We start from the raw sequence: 19,696 nt of genomic DNA on the forward strand, positions 1-19,696 counted from the left end.
TGCCATCAGGCCAGCGCTGCCCTGCCCGCCCTTAAAGGCGCGGCTGGCACGGGGGGCACAGCGGTGCCAGCATGGCCGCCCCCCTGGCACTGCCCGGCGCCCTCCTGGCCGCGCTCCTGGCACTGGTAGGGACGGCGACACCGCGGGTGGCACGGGGAGGGCACGGGGCGGGCACGGGGGGTGGCACCGGAGCGGGGGCTGAGGGTGGCAGAGTCAGGGAACACCATTGTGGTGCCCACCTGGTGGCATTTGGAAGGTTTGGGGGTGGCAGAGCCGGGAGGGCACGGGTGTGGTGCCCACCGGGTGGCATTTGGGTGGCATTTGGAAGGTTTGGGGGTGGCAGAGCCGGGAGGGCACGGGTGTGGTGCCCACCGGGTGGCACTCGGAAGATTTGGGTGTGGCAGAGCCAGGGGACACTGGTGTGGTGCCCACTGGTGGCATCTGGGGGGCTGGGGGTGGCAGAGCTGGGGGTGCCATTGTGGCACCCACCGGGTGGCACTCGGGAGATTTGGGGGTGGCACAACCAAGGGACACCGGAGCCGTGCCCACCTGTTGGCATCTGAGGGGCTGAGGGTGGCAGAGCTGGGAGTGCCATTGTGGTGCCCACCTGGTGGCATTTGGGGGGCTGAGGGTGGCAGAGCCGGGGGGACGGGGGTGTGGTGCCCACCGGGTGGCGTTTGGGGGGCTGAGGGTGGCACAGCCAGGGGGACACGGCTGTGGTGCCCACCGGGTGGCGTTTTGGTGGCACTCGGGAGGTTTGGGGGTGCCAGAACCAGGGGGCACCGGAGCTGTGCCCACCTGGTGGCATCTGAGGGGCTGAGGGTGGCAGAGCTGGGGGTGCCATTGTGGTGCCCACCTGGTGGCATTTGGGTGGCACTCGGGAGGTTTGGGGGTGGCAGAGCCAGGGGACACGGATGTGGTGCCCACCGGGTGGCGTTTGGGTGGCATTCGGGAGGTTTGGGGATGGCAGAGCCAGGGGACACCGGAGCCGTGCCCACCTGGTGGCATTTGGGGGGCTGAGGGTGGCACAGCCGGGGGGACGCGGGTGTGGTGCCCACCTGGTGGCATTTGGAAGGTTTGGGGGTGGCAGAGCTGAGGGTGCCATTGCGGTGCCCGCTTGGTGCATTTGTAGGGCTGGGGGTGGCAGAGCTGGGGTGGCACCGGTGCTGTGCCCACCGGGTGGCATTTGGGAGGAGCTGAGGGGCACTCTCAGGGCTGTGGTGCCCTTTGGGTGCCCATTGGGTGCCCATAGTGTGACATGAAGAGGTGGCAGAGCTGAGGACACCATTGTGGCACCCATTGGGTGGCATCTGGGTGGCATTCAGAGGTGGCAGGGTGGGGACAGCCCTTGGTGCCCTTTGGATGCCAGTCAGGGCTGATGTGCAGGAGCTGGGAGTGGCAGAGCCGCTCCTTGTGGTGCCCTCGGGTGGCACCCGGTGACAGCTGGGTGGCACCGGGGAGACTGAGAGTGGCAGAGCAGGGGGGCACCTCCATGGTGCCCATCAGGTGCCACTTGGGTGGCATTTGGGTGACATTTGGAGGGGCTGAGAGTGGCAGAGTGGGGACAATGTCGCTGTGCCCATCAGGTGCCACTTGGGTGGCATTTGGGGAGGCTGGGGGTGGCAGAATGTGGGACACTGCTGTGGTGCCCACTGGGTGACATTTGGGTGGCATTTGGAGGAACTGGAGGTGGCAGAACGTGGGGACAATGTCCTGGTGCCCACTGGTGCCATCTGGGTGTGGTTGGAGGACCTGAAGGTGGCAGAGCTGTGGGTACAATGTTGTGGTGCCCATCAGGTGCCACTTGGGTGCCATTTGGGGCAACTGGGGTGACCTTTGGGTGCCATTTGGAGGAACTGGAGGTGGCAGAACGTGGGCACAATGCCACGGTGCCCACTGGTGCCATCTGGGTGTGGTTTGGAGGAACCAAAGGTGGCAGAGCCATGGGGACACTGGTGCCCATTGGGTGACATTTGGGTGGCATTTGGAGGAACCGGAGGTGGCAGAACGTGGGGACGATGCCGTGGTGCCCTTTGGGTGTGGTTGGAGGAACCGAAGGTGGCAGAGCCATGGGGGCACTGCTGTGGTGCCCACTGGTGCCATTTGGAGGACCTGGGGTGGCAGAATGGAGGGGGCACCGCTGTGGTGCCCTTTGGGTGCCATCTGGGTGTGGTTTGGAGGAACCGAAGGTGCCAGAGCTGTGGCGACACCTCCTCGGTGCCCACCAGGTTGCCCTCAAGGTGCCACCACGGTGCCACCACCCCATCCCTGTGCCCGCAGGCGTCACCGTCGCTGACCCCCGTGCACCAGGCCGGCGTCTGCGCCTTCTACGGCGAGTGCGGCAGCAACCCCGAGGTGAACACGTCGCTGGTGCCCTCCAAGGTGCCATGCCTGTCCAACACGCCGGCGCGGGTGGCACAGGGGGCACTGCTGGCCCTGCTGCGCTCGGTGTGCCCCGAGCAGGCGGGCGGTGACAATGCCACCTCGGCGCGGGTTTGCTGCAGCTACGCCCAGCTGGTCTCGCTGCGCCTCAGCGTGGAGCTGTCGGGCGCCGTCCTGGCACGGTGCCCGTCGTGCGCCCGCAACTTCGCCAACCTCTACTGCCACAACATCTGCAGCCCCGACCAGAGCCTGTTCACCAACGTCACCCGCGTCGCCAACTACACAGCGGTGCCCGGTGCCCAGGCCGTGCTGGAGTACCAGCTCTTCTACCGCAGCCACTACGCCGAGGCCGCCTTCACCTCGTGCCAGAACGTGCGGATGCCCGCCACGGGCGGCTATGCCATCTCCACCATGTGCGGGCGCTACGGTGCCCAGCTGTGCACGGCCCAGCGCTGGCTGGACTTCCAGGGCGACAAGAACAACGGGCTGGCACCGCTGCAGATCGACTTCCAGCTGCTGCCCAACGGCTCCGAGCCCGGCCAGGGCATCGCCCCGCTGGACGCGCCCGTCTGGGGCTGCGACCAAGCGCCCGACGCCGAGCAGGAGCCGTGCTCGTGCCAGGACTGTGCCCAGGCGTGCCCGCCCGTGGTGCCACCCGCCGACCCGCCGCCGCCGTTCCGCATCGGCCGCGCCGACGGCGTGCTGGTCATCTGCGTGCTGCTCTTTGCCAGCCTGGCGCTGGCGTTCCTGGTGGCAGCGCTGTGCCGCCGGGGCAAGGCCGAGGTGGCAGCGAAGCCGCGTGCCCGCGGGCGCTCGCAGCGGGTCAGCGACGCCTGGCAGCGCGGCCTGGAGCGGGCGTTCCGCCGCTGGGGCACCCTGGTGGCCACCTGGCCGCTGGCCGTGCTGGCCGTGGCCGTGGCCGTGGCCGCGGGGCTCTCGGCCGGCTTGGTGACCCTGCAGCTGACCACGGACCCCGTGGCGCTCTGGTCGGCGCCGGGCAGCCGTGCCAGGCAGGAGAAGGAGTTCCACGACCGCCACTTCGGGCCCTTCCTGCGCACCAACCAGGTGATCGTGACGGCGCCAGGGCGCCCGGGCACCACGGCCTACGACTCGGTGGTGCTGGGCACCAAGAACTTCAGCGGGGTGCTGGCGCAGGACGTGCTGCTGGCGCTGCTGGAGCTGCAGGAGGAGCTGGCGGGCACCACGGCGTGGGCAGCGGGCACGGGCAGGAACGTCAGCCTGCAGGACGTGTGCTACGCCCCCCTGAACCCCACGGCGCCCGGCGTGGGCGACTGCGCCGTGTCCAGCGTCACGCAGTACTTCCAGAACAACCGCAGCCGCCTGGCACTCCGCGGCTGGCAGCAGGATGGCAAAGTGCAGGGCGCCGTCGACTGGCACGACCACCTCATCTACTGCGTCAAGTGGGTGCCGCGGGCGGGGGGCACAGTGGGGCGTGGTCACTGTGGGGTGCCCAGTGTGGGGTTCGGGTGGCCCAAGGGGTGCTGGACATGGCGGGTGCCCAGCTGTGGGGCTGGGGTGGCATCTGTGGGTGCTGGACATGGTGGGGTGCCCGTGGGGTGCCCAGCTGTGGGGCTGGGGTGGCATCTGTGGGTGCTGGACATGGCGGGGTGCCCATGGGGTGCCCAGCTGTGGGGCTGGGGTGGCATCTGTGGGTGCTGGACATGGTGTGGTGCCCGTGGGGTGCCCAGCTGTGGGGCTGGGGTGATGCCCAGGGGGCTCTGCCCATGATTTGGTGCCTGTGGGGTGCCCAGCTATGGGGCTGGGGTGGCATCTGTGGAGTGCCCCATGTGGCACAGTGCCCGTGGGGTGCCCAGCTATGGGGTTGGGGTGATGCCCATGTGGGTTTGGGGTACCACCCGCATGTCCCCCATCACTGTTGGGTGCCTGCCCATGGGTTCAGGATGCCACCTGCATCTCCCATGCCATCTGCAGTGCCAGGCCATGGGTTCAGGGTGCCACCTGCATCCCCCATGCCATCTGCAGTGCCCGGCCGTGGGTTCAGGATGCCACCTGCATCCCCCATGCCATCTGGGGTGCCAGGCCATGGGTTCAGGGTGCCACCTGCATCCCCCATGCCATCTGCAGTGCCCGGCCGTGGGTTCAGGATGCCACCTGCATCCCCCATGCCATCTGGGGTGCCAGGCCGTGGGTTCAGGGTGCCACCCACACATCCCCCATGCCATCTGGGGTGCCAGGCCGTGGGTTCAGGGTGCCACCCACACATCCCCCATGCCATCCGGGGTGCCAGGCCGTGGGTTCAGGGTGCCACCTCTGTGTCCCCATCACTGTTGGGGTGCCAGGCCGTGGGTTCAGGGTGCCCCCCGGGTGTCCCCCATCACTCTGGGGTGCCTGCCCATGGGTTCAGGATGCCACCTGCATCCCCCATGCCATCTGCAGTGCCCGGCCATGGGTTCAGGGTGCCACCCACGCCTCCCCCGTGCCAGCCGGGGTGGCAGCAGGGCCGGGGCCGGGCGGGCACAGCCCCCGCTGACGGCCCGGCCGTGTCGCCGCCAGCTCCCCGCTCTCCTTCAAGGACATCACGGCGCTGGAGCTGAGCTGCATGGCCGAGTACGGCGGGCCCGTGTTCCCCTACATCGCGCTGGGCGGATACCGCGGTACGGGGCGTTCGGGGCTCCCGGGGCTGTCCCCGCGCTGTCCCCGCGCTGTCCCCGCGCTGTCCCCGCGCCGTCACCGCCGTGTCCCCGCAGAGTCCGAGTACACGGAGGCCGAGGCGCTCATTGTCACCTACTCGCTGAACAATTTCCCCGCGGGGGACCCGCGCCTGGAGTGGGCGCTGAGCTGGGAGCGGCAATTCCTGAGCGTGGTGCGCGACTTCCAGCGGCGCCACCGCCACAACCTCTCGGTCACCTTCATGGCCGAGGTGGGCGCCGTGTCCCTGCGTGTCCCCTGCGTGTCCCCTGCGTGTCCCTGCGTGTCCCCTCCGTGTCCCTGGGTGGCTGTTGTGTCCCCTCTGTGTCTCCTCCGTGTCGCTCCGTGTCCCTGCGTGTCCCCTCCGTGTCCCTGGGTGGCTGTTGTGTCCCCTCTGTGTCCCCTGCGTGTCCCCTCCGTGTCCCTGCGTGTCCCCTCCGTGTCCCCTCTGTGTCCTTGGGTGGCTGTTGTGTCCCCTTCCTGTCCTCTCCGTGTCCCCTCCGTGTCCCCTCCGTGTCCCTGCGTGTCCCTGGGTGGCTGTTGTGTCCCCTCTGTGTCCCCTCCGTGTCCCTGCGTGTCCCCTCTGTGTCCCCTCTGTGTCCCTGTGTGCCCACCATGTCCCCTCCCATGTCCCTGTGCCCTCCGTGTCCCTGGTGTCACCCGTGTCACTGTGTCCCTTATGCCTCCTCCATGTCCCCAGTGTCCCTGGTGCCCCCCGTGTTTGCGGTGTCACCCGTGTCACCCTGTCCGTATTGGCCTCAGTGCCCCCCGTGTCCCCTCCATGCCCCTGGTGCCCGCAGTGCCCCCATGTCCCCTCCATGTCCTCGATGTCCCCATTGTCCCTGTGCCACTTCCATGTCCCCAGTGTCCCCCACGCCCAAGGTTCCCCCAGGGTCCCCCACGTCCCTGTCCCCCATCTATGTCCCCATGTCCTCTCCATGTCCCCCATGTCCCTGGTGCCCCCCGTGTCCTCCACGTCCCTGTCCCTCCTCTATGTCCCCAGTGTCCCTGTGCCCTCCGTGTCCCTGGTGTCACCCGTGTCACCCTGTCCGTATTGGCCTCAGTGCCCCCCGTGTCCCCTCCATGCCCCTGGTGCCCGCAGTGCCCCCAATGTCCCCTCCATGTCCTCGGTGTCCCCAGTGTCCCTGTGCCCCTTCTGTGTCCCCAGTGTCCCCCATGCCCGAGGTTCCCGCAGTGTCCCTGTCCCCCCTCTATGCCCCCGTGCCCCCCGGTGCCCACGGTGTCCCGGTGCCCCCCGTGCCCCCGGTGTCCCCCGTGCCCTTGGTGCCCCCGGTGCCCCCTACGTCTCTGTCCCTCCTCTATGTCCCCGTGCCCCCCGGTGCCCTCGGTGTCCCCCGTGCCCCCCGTGCTCCCGGTGCCCCCTACGTCTCTGTCCCTCCTCTATGTCCCCAGTGTCCCTGGTGCCCTCGGTGCCCCCCGTGCTCTCGGTGCCCCCTACGTCTCTGTCCCTCCTCCATGTCCCCAGTGTCCCTGGTGCCCCCCGTGCCCCCGTGCCCCCGGTGCCCTCGGTGCCCCCGGTGCCCTCGGTGCCCCCTACGTCTCTGTCCCCCCTCTATGCCCCGTGCCCCCGGTGCCCTCGGTGTCCCCCGTGCCCCCGGTGCCCCCTACGTCCCTGTCCCCCCTCTATGTCCCCAGTGTCCCCATGTCCCCAGTGCCCTTTGTGCTCCTCGTGTCCCCCTGCCCCTGGTGCCCGCAGTGCCCTCCCTGCCCCTGTCCCGCCTCTATGCCCCCGTGCCCCCCGGTGCCCCCGGTGCCCCCCGTGCCCCCGGTGTCCCCTCAGTGTCGCGGTCCCCTCAGCGCTCTCTGGAGGACGAGATCAACCGCACGAGCGGGGAGGACATCCCGGTGTTCGCCGTCAGTTACCTGCTGGTGTTCGCCTACATCGCGCTGGCCCTGGGCGAGTACACGGCCTGGAGGAGGGTGCTGGTGAGCGGGGGCACCGGGGGCACCGGGGGGCACCGGGAGGGGCACGGGGACCTGGTGAGCCCAGGGGGCACCGGGAGGGGCACGGGGACCTGGTGAGCCGGGGGGCACCGGGGGGGGCACAGGAACCTGGTGAGCCCAGGGGGCACCGAGAGGGGCACAGGAAACCGGGTGAGCCCGGGGGCACCGAGAGGGGCACGGGGACCTGGTGATCCCAGGGGCACTCCGGGGTGGTGGCAGCGGCCCGGGAGGGTTCGGGGGTGCCAATCCGGGGGTGCCCACCCGGAGGTTCTGACCCGCGGTGCCCACCCAGGGGTGATGACCCAGGGATGCCAATCTGGGGGTGCCAATCCAGGGGTTCCGGGGGTGCCAATGCGGGGGTTCTGAGGGCGATGCCCACTCGGGGGTGCCAATGCGGGGGTTCCGGGGGTGCCAATCCGGGGGTGCCAATCCGGGGGTGCCAATGCGGGGTTCTGAGGGCGGTGCCCACCCGGGGTGCCCGCAGGTGGAGTCCAAGGTGACGCTGGCGCTCGGGGGCATCGTGGTGGTGCTGGGGGCCGTGCTGGCCGCCATGGGGCTGCTGGCGCTGCTGGGGCTGCCCTCGTCCCTCATCATCATCGAGGTCGTGCCCTTCCTCGTGCTGGCCGTGGGCGCCGACAACATCTTCATCTTCGTGCAGGAGCTGCAGGTGGGCACGGGGGCACCGGGGGGCATCGGGGGGCATCGGGGGGAACTGGGGAATGGCGGTGTCATTGGGCACGGGGGCACCGGGTGGCACTGGGGGCACCGGGGGAACTGGGGAATGGGGGTGTCATTGGGCACGGGGCATCGGTGGCACCGGGGGCATCGGGGGAATGGCGGTGTCATTGGGAACGGGGGCACCGGGCACCGGGGGGCATCGGGGGGAACTGGGGAATGGGGGTGTCATTGGGCACGGGGCACGGGTGGCACTGGGGGGCACCGGGGGCAACTGGGGAATGGGGGTGTCATTGGGGATGGGGGCACCGGGGGCACCGGGGGGCATCGGGGGAACAGGGGAATGGGGGTGTCATTGGGCACGGGGGCACCGGGTGGCACTGGGGGCACCGGGGGCACCGGGGGGCACCGGGGGGAACTGGGGAATGGGGGTGTCATTGGGCACGGGGGCACCGGGTGGCACTGGGGGCACTGGGGGGCACCGGGGGGCATCAGGGGGAACTGGGGAATGGCGGTGTCATTGGGCACGGGGGCACCGGGTGGCACTGGGGGCATCAGGGGTGAGGGCACATTTCAGGACAGGGATCCCCACCACGGGGCAAGGCTGGCATTTGTGGGCACGGGGGAATTTGGGGTCTGGGGGTGCCCTGGGTGCCCCTGACCCCCCCCGTGGCAGCAGCAGTCGCAGCGGGAGCCGGGCGAGACGCGGGAGCAGCACCTGGGGCGGGTGCTGGCACAGGTGGCACCGAGCATGCTGCTCTGCAGCCTCTCCGAGACCATCTGCTTCCTGTTCGGTGAGGAGCGGGCACCGCGGGCACCGCGGGGGCACCGCGGGCACAGGGGGCACGGGGACATGGGGGGCACAGGGGGCAGCTGGGGATGGAGGTGTCACAGGGACATGGGTGACATGGGGGGCACGGGGAGAGCAGGGTGGGCACAGGGATATGGGGCATGCAGGGGGCACAGGGTGGGCACAGGGATATGGGGGGCACGGTGGGCACAGGGATATGGGGCATGCAGGGGGCACAGGGAATGGGGGGCACTGGGTGGGCACAGGGACATGGGGGGCACGGGGGGCACAGGGTGGGCACAGGGATATGGGGCATGCAGGGGGCACAGGGAATGGGGGGCACTGGGTGGGCACAGGGACATGAGGGACATGGGGGGCACAGAGGGCACAGGGGATACAGGGACACAGAGGGCACAGGGGGGGGCACTGGCGATGGAGGTGGCACGGGGACATGGGGGGCATGGGGGTGGGCACAGGGTGGGCACAGGGACATGGGGGACAAGGGGCACAGGCCGGGGGGTGTGGTGCTGTCTGGGGGGCTGGCACGGGGTCCTGGTGACACCAAGGGGGACCCGGGGGTGTCCCGGTGCCCCGGGGGGTGCCAGGGGCTCTCCGGTGACCCAGGGGGTGCCCGGGCCCCGCAGGTGCCCTCTCGTCCATGCCCGCCGTGCGCACGTTCGCCCTGACGGCCGCGCTCGCCATCGCGCTGGATTTCGTGCTGCAGATGTCGGGATTTGTGGCGCTGGTGGCGCTCGACAGGCGGCGACAGGAGGTGGCACCGGGGGGGGCACGGGGTGGGACCCCAGGGTTGGTGAGAGGGTCCCTACAGTGGGTGAAAGGTCCCCAAGGTGGGCATGGAGACCCCAGGGTGGGCACGGGGTGGGCAGGGGGATCCCCAGGGTGGGCACAGGGTGGGTGAGAATGTCCCTAGGGTGGGCACAGAGTGGTGGGTGAGGGTTCCCAGACAATGCCCAGGGTGGGCGAGGGTCCCTGGGCTGGGTGAGGATCCCCATGCAGTGCCCAGGGCGGGCAGGGCACACCCATAGGGCACGGGTGGGTTGTGCCAACCCCGCCGTGCCAACCCCGCCGTGCCCCCAGGCCGGGCGCTACGACCTCTGCTGCTGCTGCGGGACGGGCGAGGGGGGCACGGCCAGGGCGGGCCGGGGGCTGCTGCGCCCCTTCCTGGAGCGCTGCTACACCCCCGTGCTGCTGCACCCGCTCGTGAGACCGGCCGTGGTGAGGGCACGGGGGGCACGGGGGCACTGGGGACAATGGGGGGCACTGGGGGCATTGGGGAAATGGGGGGCACGGGGGAATTGGCGGCATTGGGACACGGGGCATGGGAGCAGGGGGAGGCATTGGGGGCACGGGGGGCATTGGGGACAATGGGGGGCATTGGGGCAACGGGGGGCATTGGGACAATGGGGGCATTGGGGGCATTGGGGGAATTGGGGGCACGGGGGGCATTGGGGACAATGGGGGGCACGGGGGGCATTGGGGGCACGGGGGGCATTGGGGACAATGGGGGGCAATGGGGGGCATTGGGGACAATGGAGGGCACGGGGGGCATTGGGGACAATGGGGGCATTGGGGGCATTGGGGGCATTGGGGGCATTGGGGGCATTGGGGGCACGGGGGGCATTGGGGAAACCGGAGGGATTTGGTGTTTTGGGGGGACACCAGAGTTCTGTGAGGGCTTTGGGGGTCTCAGGGGGTTCTCGGAGGTTTTGGGGGTGACACAAGGGGGCCGTGGGGGGTTTGGGGGTCCCGGGGGGGTCTCTGGGGGGGTTTTGGTGCCCGGGTCCCTGAGCAGAGCCCCCTCCCCGCCAGGTGCTGCTGTTCCTGTTCCTGTCCTGTGCCGGCCTCTTCCTGCTCTTCCACGTGTCCGTGGGGCTGGACCAGGAGCTGGCACTGCCCGAGGTGGGCACAGGGGTGGCACGGCCCTGTATGGGGGCACACGGGGAGGCTGGGAGCCCTCTGTGCCCCTCAGTGTCCCTTTGGGCCCTGTGCCCCTTTTCCCCCTCGGTGCCCCTTTGAGCCCCCTTTGTGCCCCTCAGTGTCTCTCTGTACCCCCTGTGCCCCTTTTCCCCCTCTGTGCCCCTTTTCCCCCTCTGTGCCCCTTTTCCCCCTCTGTGCCCCTCAGTGTCCCTTTGGGCCCCTGTGCCCCCTCTGTGCCCCTCAGTGTCCTTTGGGCCCTGTGCCCCTTTTCCCCCTCTTTTGCCCCTCAGTGTCCCTTTGAGCCCCCTCTGTGCCCCTTTTCCCCCTCTGTGCCCCTCTGAGCCCCCTTTGTGCCCCTCAGTGTCCCTTTGGGCCCTGTGCCCCTTTTCCCCCTCTGTGCCCCTTTGAGCCCCCTCTGTGCCCCTCAGTGTCCCTTTGGGCCCCTGTGCCCCCTCTGTGCCCCTCAGTGTCCCTTTGGGCCCTGTGCCCCTTTTCCCCCTCTGTGCCCCTCAGTGTCCCTTTGGGCCCTGTGCCCCTTTTCCCCCTCTGTGCCCCTCATGTTCCTTTGGCCCTTGTGCCCCTTTTCCCCCTCTGTGCCCCTTTTCCCCCTCTGTGCCCCTTTTCCCCCTCTGTGCCCCTCAGTGTCCCTCTGTACCCCCTGTGCCCCTTTTCCCCCTCTGTCCCCTTTGAGCCCCCTCTGTGCCCTCTGGGGCGCCCCGCGGGTGCCCCCTCTGATGCCATCTGTGCCCAGGACTCGTACCTGCTCGAGTACTTCTCGGCCATGAACCAGTACCTGGCTGTGGGTGTCCCCACCTACTTTGTCACCACGGGCGGCTACAACTTCTCCTCGGAGAACGGCACCAACGCCATCTGCTCCAGCTCGGGCTGCGACACCAACTCGCTGACGCAGAGCATCCAGCTGGCCACGCGCTACCCCAACGTGTGAGTGCCCACCCGCGGGCACCCCCGGGAGCCCGGCTGGCAGTGCCCGGCCCCTGCCAGCCCCTCCTGTGTGCCCTCCGCAGGTCCTACCTGGCCATCCCGGCCACCTCGTGGCTGGACGATTTCCTGGACTGGCTGAACCCCATGGTGCGCTGCTGCCGCATCCACATGAGCGGGCAGCACCAGGGCGAGTTCTGCCCCTCCACCAGCAGTGAGTGCGGCTGGGGGCACCGGGGGGCACCGGGGGGCACCGTGGGCCAGGGGGTGGCAACTGGGTGGTCATGGCATGGCCATTGGGTGCCCACCATGGGAGCCGTTGAGCGGCCATTGGATGCTCATCATGGCAGCCACTGGGTGCTCATCATGGTGGTCACTGAGTGCTCATCATGGTGGCTCTTGGGTGACCACCACCCCATGGTGGTCATGGGGTGGCCATTGAGTGCCCATCATGGTGGCTGTTGGGTGACCATTGGCTGCTCATCATGGTGGTCATTGAGTGCTCATCATGGTGGTCACTGGGTGGCCATTGGGTGGTCATGGGGTGGCCGTTGGGTGGCCACTGGGTGCCCACCATGGTGGGTGTTGGGTGCCCACTGGGTGCTCATCATGGTGGTCATTGAGTGCCCACCATGGTGGCCATAGGGTGCCCATTGGGTGGTCATGGGGTGGCCATTGGGTGCCCACCATGGGAGCCGTTGGGCGGCCATTGGATGCTCATCATGGCGGCCACTGGGTGCTCATCATGGTGGTCATTGAGTGCCCACCATGGTGGCCGTTGGGTGCCCACTGGGTGCTCATCATGGTGGTCATTGAGTGCTCATCATGGCGGCCATTGGGTGACCATTGGGTGGTCATGGGGTGGCCATTGGGTGCCCACCATGGTGGCCATAGGGTGCCCATTGGGTGGTCATGGGGTGGCCATTGAGTGCCCATCATGGTGGGTGTTGGGTGACCATTGGGTGGCCATGGGGTGGCCATTGAGTGCCCACCATGGTGGCTATTGGGTGACCATTGGGTGGTCATGGGGTGGCCATTGAGTGCCCACCATGGTGGCTGTTGGGTGCCCATTGGCTGCTCATCATGGTGGTCATTGAGTGCCCACCATGGTGGTCACTGAGTGCTCATCATGGCGGCCATAGGTGCCATTGGGTCGTCATGGGGTGGCCATTGAGTGCCCACCATGGTGGCCATAGGGTGCCCATTGGCTGCTCATCATGGTGGTCATTGAGTGCCCACCATGGTGGCTGTTGGGTGACCATTGGGTGGTCATGGGGTGGCCACTGGGTGCCCACCATGGGGGCCATTGGGTACCTACAATGATGACCATTGGGTGCCCATTGAATGCCCACTGGCTGTCCATTGGGTGTCCATTGGGTGCCCACCACAGTGGTCATTTGGCATCTACTGTGATGCCCACTGGGTACCAGTTTGGTGCCTGCTATGATGGCCACCATGTGCCCTTTGTGTGCCTGTGGTGGTGCCCAGCGGGGTGAGCGGTGTCCGGTGCCCGCACTGACCCTGTGTGCCCACACTGACCCCGCGTGTGCCCACACTGACCCCACGTGTGCCCATGGTGGTGCCCAGTGTGCGGCGCCCGCACTGACCCCGTGTGTGCCCACACTGACCCCGTGTGTGCCCATGGTGGTGCCCAGTGTCCAATGCCCACACTGACCCTGTGTGTGCCCATGGTGGTGCCCAGTGTCCGGTGCTCGCACTGACCCGTGTGTGCCCACACTGACCCCGCGTGTGCCCACACTGACCCTGTGTGTGCCCATGGTGGTGCCCAGTGTCCGGTGCTCGCACTGACCCGTGTGTGCCCACACTGACCCCATGTGTGCCCATCGTGGTGCCCAGTGTGCGGTGCCCACACTGACCCGTGTGTGCTCACACTGACCCCGTGTGTGCCCACACTGACCCCGCGTGTGCCATGGTGGTGCCCAGTGTCTGGTGCCCACACTGACCCGTGTGTGCCCACACTGACCCCGTGTGTGCCCATGGTGGTGCCCAGTGTCCAATGCCCACACTGACCCCGCGTGTGCCATGGTGGTGCCCAGTGTCTGGTGCCCGCACTGACCCGTGTGTGCCCACACTGACCCCGTGTGTGCCATGGTGGTGCCCAGTGTGCGGTGCCCGCACTGACCCTGTGTGCCCACACTGACCCTGTGTGCCCACAGCTGACCCCAGCTGCGCTCTGGGGCAGTGCCTGAAGCGGCTGCGCCGCCCCACGGACGAGGAGTTCCAGCGATTCCTGCCCTGGTTCCTGCAGGACCGGCCCACCCTGCATTGCCCCAAGGGGTGAGTGGCACCAGGGTGGCACCGGGGTGGCACCGGGGTGGCACCACCCTGGGTATCCCCTGACCCTGTGTCCCCTCTGGCTGTCCTGGCTGTTCCCTGCGTGTCCCCCATGTCCCCTGACCCCCCTGTCCCCGCAGTGGCCTGGGCGCCTACGACACCTCGGTGAGCATGGACGACAATGGCACCATCCTGGGTGAGTGAGGGTGGCACGGGCACGGGGGCTGGGGTGACCGCTGACCAATGGGGTGACCACTGCCTGCCAGGGTGACCACTGACCACTGCAGACCACCCTGTGGTGCCCATTAGTCCCAGAGTGACCACTATCCCCATGGTGCCCACTGTCCTGTAGTCCCCACTGACTACAAGGGTGCCCACTGCCCCCCTGGTGCTCACTTCCCCTGTGGTGCCCACTGCCCTGTGGTGACGGTGCCCCCGTGGTGCCCACTACCCCCAGAGTGCCCACTGCCCCCATGATACCCATTGCCCTGTGGTACCCACTGTCCCATGGTGCCCACTGCCCCCGTGGTGCCCACTGCCCCGTGCTGACATTGCCCCCGTGGTGCCCACTGCCCAATGGTGCCCACCGCCCCGTGCTGACATTGCCCCCGTGGTGCCCACTGCCCCCATGATGCCCACCGCCCTGTGCTGACATTGCCCCCGTGGTGCCCACTGCCCAATGGTGCCCACCGCCCTGTGCTGACATTGCCCCCGTGGTGCCCACTGCCCCCATGATGCCCACCACCCCGGGCTGACATTGCCCCTGTGGTGCCCACTGCCCAGTGGTGCCCACCACCCCGTGCTGACATTGCCCCCGTGGTGCCCACTGCCCCCATGGTGCCCACCGCCCCGTGCTGACATTGCCCCCGTGGTGCCCACTGCCCAATGGTGCCCACTGCCCCGTGCTGACGCTGCCGTGCCCGCAGCCACCCGGTTCATGGCGTACCAGCGCCCGCTGCGCACGTCCCAGGAGTACACGGGTGCCCTGCGTGCCGCCCGTGCCCTGGCAGAGTACATCACGAGCACCCTGCGCGCCGTGCCTGGCACCGACCCCGACTTCCAAGTCTTCCCCTACACGTGAGTGGCACTGCCAGCCCGGGGGGCACAGGGGTGCCCGGTGAGGGGGGGCAGGTAGCGGTGCCCAGGTCAGGGTGCCCGGTCTGGGGTGCAGGGGGTGCCCCAGTGCCCCTGTTGGGGGTCATGAGTTGGCGCCCCAGTGAGGGGTGCCCATTCCAGAGTGTTGGGGGTGCCCCAGTGCCCTTGTTGGGTGCCCATACCAAGATACCCAGTGCCCATTTTGGGGTGCCCGGTTCCCCTCCCTGGGTGCCCGGTGCCCATTTTGGGATGCCCGGTGCCCATTTTGGGATGCCCAATGCCCATTTTGGGGTGCCCAGTGCCCGTTTTGGGATCCCAGTGCCCATTTTGGGATACCTGGTGCCCATTTTGGGGTGCCTGGTTCCCCTCCCTGGGTGCCCGGTGCCCATTTTGGGATCCCAGTGCCTGTTTTGGGGTACCGGTGCCCGTTTAGGGGTGCCCGGTGCCCGTCCCCGGGTGCCCGGTGCCCCAGCCGGTGCCAGCGCGGTGCCACCCCGCAGGGTGACGTACGTGTACTACGAGCAGTACCTGACGGTGGTGCCCGAGGGGCTGCTGACGCTGGCACTGTGCCTGGTGCCCACCTTCGGCGTGTCCTTCCTGCTGCTGGGCATGGACGGGCGCTCCAGCCTGGCCACGCTGCTGACCATCGCCATGGCACTGCTGGGCACCGTGGGCTGCATGGCGCTCTGGGCAGTGCCCTACAACGCCGTGGCACTCATCAACCTGGTGGCGGTGCGGGCACGGGGACAGCGGGGCACGGGGCATGGCACGGGGGCGGGGTGTGGGACGGACAGCGGGCACGGGCATGGCATGGGGGGGCATGGGGATGGGGCACGGACAGCGGTGGCACGGGCACACGGTGGCCGGGGACAGGCGGGACATGGGCAGGCGGGGTGGCACAGGGACAGCGGGACACGGGGCATGGCACGGGGGGTGGCACGGGGGACAGAGAGGGACATGGGGCACGTGGGGTGGCACAGGGACACAGGGCATGGGGCATGGCACGGGGGGTGGCATGGGGATGTGGGGCACAGTGGACAGTGGGGACATGGGGGGTGGCACAGGAACATGGGGTGGCACGGAGACACAGGGCACATTGAGTGGCATGGGGAGGGGGGGTTGGCATAGAGACCTGGGGTGGCACAGGGACATGGGGCACAGGGCACGGGGGGTGGCACAGGGATGTGAGGCACATTGGGTGGCACGGGGACACAAGGCCCGTTGGGTGGCATGGGGATTTGGGGTGGCACAGGGACACGGGGGATATGGAGTGGCACTGAGCATGTGAGGTGGCACAGGGGGTGGCTTTGTGGGCACTGGGGGTGGCAGCAGGAGCTGGGACATATGGGGTGGCACAGGGGTGGCTCTGGTGGCACAGGGGTGGCTCTGTGGGCACAGGGGTGGCTGTGTGGGCAAGGGGCACGTGGCACGGGTGGCTCTGTGGCAGGTGCCTGTGGCACAGGGTGGTCTGAGGCACAGAGGTGGCTCTGAGGGCACAGGGATGGCTCTGTGGGCACAGGCGGTGCCCGGGGTGCCAGCCCAGCCCGGTGTCCCCACAGGCCGTGGGCATCTCGGTGGAGTTCGTGTCCCACATCACCTGCGCCTTCGCCCGCAGCCGCCAGCCCACGCGGGTGGCACGAGCCAAGGAGGCCACTGTCACCATGGGCAGCAAGGTGGGCACGGGGACACTGCGGGACAGGTGGCACCGAGGGACCCCAAAGTGCCCTGGGACTGGGGGGTGGCACTGAGGGACCTTTTGGGACTGGGGGGTGGCACCATGGCACCTCCTGGGCTGGGGGTGGCACCGTGGGACCTTTCGGGGTGGGAGGTGACACTGGGGGACCCCAAACCCTCCTGGGCTGGGGGTGGCACCAGGGGACCCCAAACTGTCCTGGGTGACACCACAGGAGCTTTTGGGACTGGGGGGTGGCACCATGGCACCTCCTGGGCTGGGGGTGGCACCGTGGGACCTCCTGGGCTGGGGGTGCACTGGGGACCCCAACCCTTCTGGGCTGGGGGTGGCACTGATGTGGGATTTCTCCTGGGCTGGGGGTGGCACCAGGGGACCCCAAACTCTCCTGGGTGACACCACAGAGCTTTTGGGACTGAGGGGTGGCACCGTGGGACCTTCAGGGTTGGGGGTGGCACGGGGGACACCTTTTGGGACTGGGAGGTGACACCGCGGGTCCCCAACCCCTCCTGAGGCTGACACACTGGGGGATCTCCTGGGGCTGGGGGTGACATGGTGGGACCCCAAACTCCCCTGGGCTGGGAGTGGCACCGTGGGATCTTTTGGGACCAGGGGGTGGCACCGTGGGACCCCAAACTCTTCTGGGACCGGGAGGTGACACTGGGGGACCTCCTGGTCTGGGGGTGTCACCGCGGGTCCCTCTCGGGGTCGCTGTCCCTGTGTGGGGCGGTGTCACCCGGTCGTGTCCTCTGTGGGCGGTGTCACCGCGGGTCTTCAGGCCGCTGTCCCTGTCGGGTCGCTGTCCCTGTCGGGGTCGCTGTCCCTGTGTGGGGCGGTGTCACCGCGGGTCCCTCTCAGGGTCGCTGTCCCTGTCGGGGTCGCTGTCCCTGTCGGGGCGGTGTCACCGCGGGTCGCTGTCCCTGTCGGGGTCGCTGTCCCTGTGTGGGCGGTGTCACCGCGGGTCCCTGTCGGGGTCGCTGTCCCTCTGTGGGCGGTGTCACCGCGGGTCGCTGTCCCTCTCGCGGCGGTGTCCCCGCGGGTCGCTGTCCCCGTCGGGGTCGCTGTCCCTCTGTGGGCGGTGTCACCGAGCGCGCCGCTGTCGCCGCTGTCCCCGCAGGTGGTGGCGGGGGTGGCCATGACCAACCTGCCCGGCGTGGTGGTGCTGGCGTTCGCCAAAGCGCGGCTCGTGCAGATTTTCTTCTTCCGCCTCAACCTCATCGTCACCCTGCTGGGGCTGGCGCACGGGCTCGTGTTCCTGCCCGTGCTGCTCAGCTACGTGGGTACGGACAGGGACAGGGACAGCCCTGGGGACAGGGACAGGGACAGGGGACAGCCCTGGGGACAGGGACAGGGAACAGGGACACCCCTGGGGACAGGGACACCGGGACAGGGACAGGGGACAGCCCTGGGGACAGGGATAGGGACAGGGACAGGGACAGGGACAGCCCTGGGGACAGGGACACCGGGACAGCCCTGGGGACAGGGACACCGGGACAGGGACAGCCCTGGGGACAGGGGACAGCCCTGGGGACAGGGACACGGGGACAGGGACACGGGGACAGGGACACGGGAACAGGGACACTGGGACAGGGACAGGGGACAGCCCTGGGGACAGGGACAGCCCTGGGGACAGGGACACCGGGACAGGGACAGGGGACAGCCCTGGGGACAGGGACAGGGAACAGGGACACCCCTGGGGACAGGGACACCCCTGGGGACAGGGACACGGGGACAGCCCTGGGGACAGGGATAGGGACAGGGGACAGGGACACCGGGACAGGGACATCCCTGGGGACAGGGACACGGGGACAGCCCTGGGGACAGGGACACCGGGACAGGGACACCAGGACAGAGACACCCCTGGGGACAGGGACAGTGTCACCTCCGCCAGGACAGGGACATCCCTGGGGACAGGGACAGGGAACAGGGACACCCCTGGGGACAGGGACACAGGGACAGGGACATGGGGACAAGGACAGACACCCCTGGGGACAGGGACAGGCACACTGGGACAGGGACACCCCTGGGGAGAGGGACAGGTACCACAGGACAGGGACACGGGGACAGGGACAGTGTGACACCAGGACAGGGTTACACCAGGACAGTGTCACCTCGGGCAGGAGGACAGAGTGACACCCCTGGGGACAGGGACACCGTGTCACCTCCAGGACAGGGACGGTCTGGCCCCGTTGTACCCCCAGGATGGAGACAGGGACAGACCAGCACTGGGCATTTGTCACCTCCCCAGGACAGGGACAGGGACAGCGACAGCAGCTCCCTGTCACCTCCAGGACAGGGACACTGTGTCACTCATGGGGACAGTGACAGTGACATGGTGCCCATTGTCCCCAGAGCCTGGGGACAGTGACACCGCTGTCCCCTCAGCCTGGGGACAGTGACACCGCTGTCCCCTCAGCCTGGGGACAGTGACAGTGACACAATGTCCCATTGTCCCCGCAGGGCCCGCGCTGCAGGTGCCACCAGGGGAGGACACGCCGGGGGACACCGTGCAGGGGACAGGGCTGGGCCTGGCCAACCCCGGCTTCAAGGACACGGACGTGGACATGGACAGGGACAAGGACAAGGACAAGGACAAGGACAAGGACAAGGACAAGGACAAGGACAAGGGCAGGGACAAGGACAAGGGCAGGGACAAGGACAAGGGGAAGGACAAGGACAAGGACAAGGACAAGGACAAGGACAAGGGCAGGGACAAGGACAAGGGCAAGGACAAGGACAAGGACAAGGCCAAGGCCAAGGGCTCCAGGAAGGGCTGAGCCCCCCACTCCCCCCCGTGCCCCTCCCCCGTTTCTATTTAAACTGGTTTTGTCACATCCTGCACTGGTTGGACTGGGATGGATGGGGGGGAAGGCGCCGCCGCACATTGTCACAGGGCTGGGGACACACGGACACTGTGGGGACACGGGGACACTGTGGGGACACGGGGACGGCGTGTGGGACACAGGGACACTGTGGGGACATGGGGACACTGTGGGGACACCATGTGGGACACAAGGACAGTGGGGACACCATGTGGGACACAGGGACACTGTGGGGACACGGGGACAGCATGTGGGACATGGGGACACTGTGGGGACACAGGGACACTGTGGGGACACGGGGACACTGTGGGGACATGGGGACAGCATGTGGGGCACAGGGACTTCAGGAGCATTTATGGGTTTATTCCCAGCCCTATAGGAACGTGTAGGGCACAGAGGGGACATCCCAGATCATTCCTTTAGGAACATTTATGG

General features: G+C 68.3%; 1 protein-coding gene across 1 annotated transcript; it reads left to right on the forward strand.

Moving 5' to 3' along the window:
* The first annotated feature begins 71 nt into the window (after positions 1–71).
* On the forward strand, positions 72–19,224 carry NPC1L1 (NPC1 like intracellular cholesterol transporter 1). Its single transcript, XM_064730958.1, has 19 exons — positions 72–125; positions 2,050–3,803; positions 4,918–5,018; positions 5,112–5,284; positions 6,871–6,999; positions 7,502–7,684; positions 8,372–8,486; positions 9,127–9,254; positions 9,581–9,718; positions 10,313–10,402; positions 11,172–11,362; positions 11,446–11,573; positions 13,537–13,657; positions 13,795–13,850; positions 14,581–14,731; positions 15,250–15,481; positions 16,309–16,422; positions 17,557–17,719; positions 18,900–19,224. Exons 1-19 carry the CDS (start codon positions 72–74, stop codon positions 19,214–19,216), a joined length of 4,338 nt encoding a protein of 1,445 aa, XP_064587028.1. The 3' UTR covers positions 19,217–19,224.
* Positions 19,225–19,696: the final 472 nt, after the last annotated feature.

This window comes from Zonotrichia leucophrys, chromosome 22 (assembly GCF_028769735.1).
Source record: "Zonotrichia leucophrys gambelii isolate GWCS_2022_RI chromosome 22, RI_Zleu_2.0, whole genome shotgun sequence".
NCBI lineage: Eukaryota > Metazoa > Chordata > Aves > Passeriformes > Passerellidae > Zonotrichia > Zonotrichia leucophrys.

Excerpts from the sequence above, each read along its gene's own strand:
- NPC1L1 (XM_064730958.1), top strand. The coding sequence starts at position 72 with ATGGCCGCCCCCCTGGCACTGCCCGGCGCCCTCCTGGCCGCGCTCCTG. Across the intron at positions 9,255-9,580 it reads TCGACAGGCGGCGACAGGAG|GCCGGGCGCTACGACCTCTG; the intron begins GTGGCACCGGGG and ends CCGTGCCCCCAG. Across the intron at positions 15,482-16,308 it reads CACTCATCAACCTGGTGGCG|GCCGTGGGCATCTCGGTGGA; the intron begins GTGCGGGCACGG and ends GTGTCCCCACAG.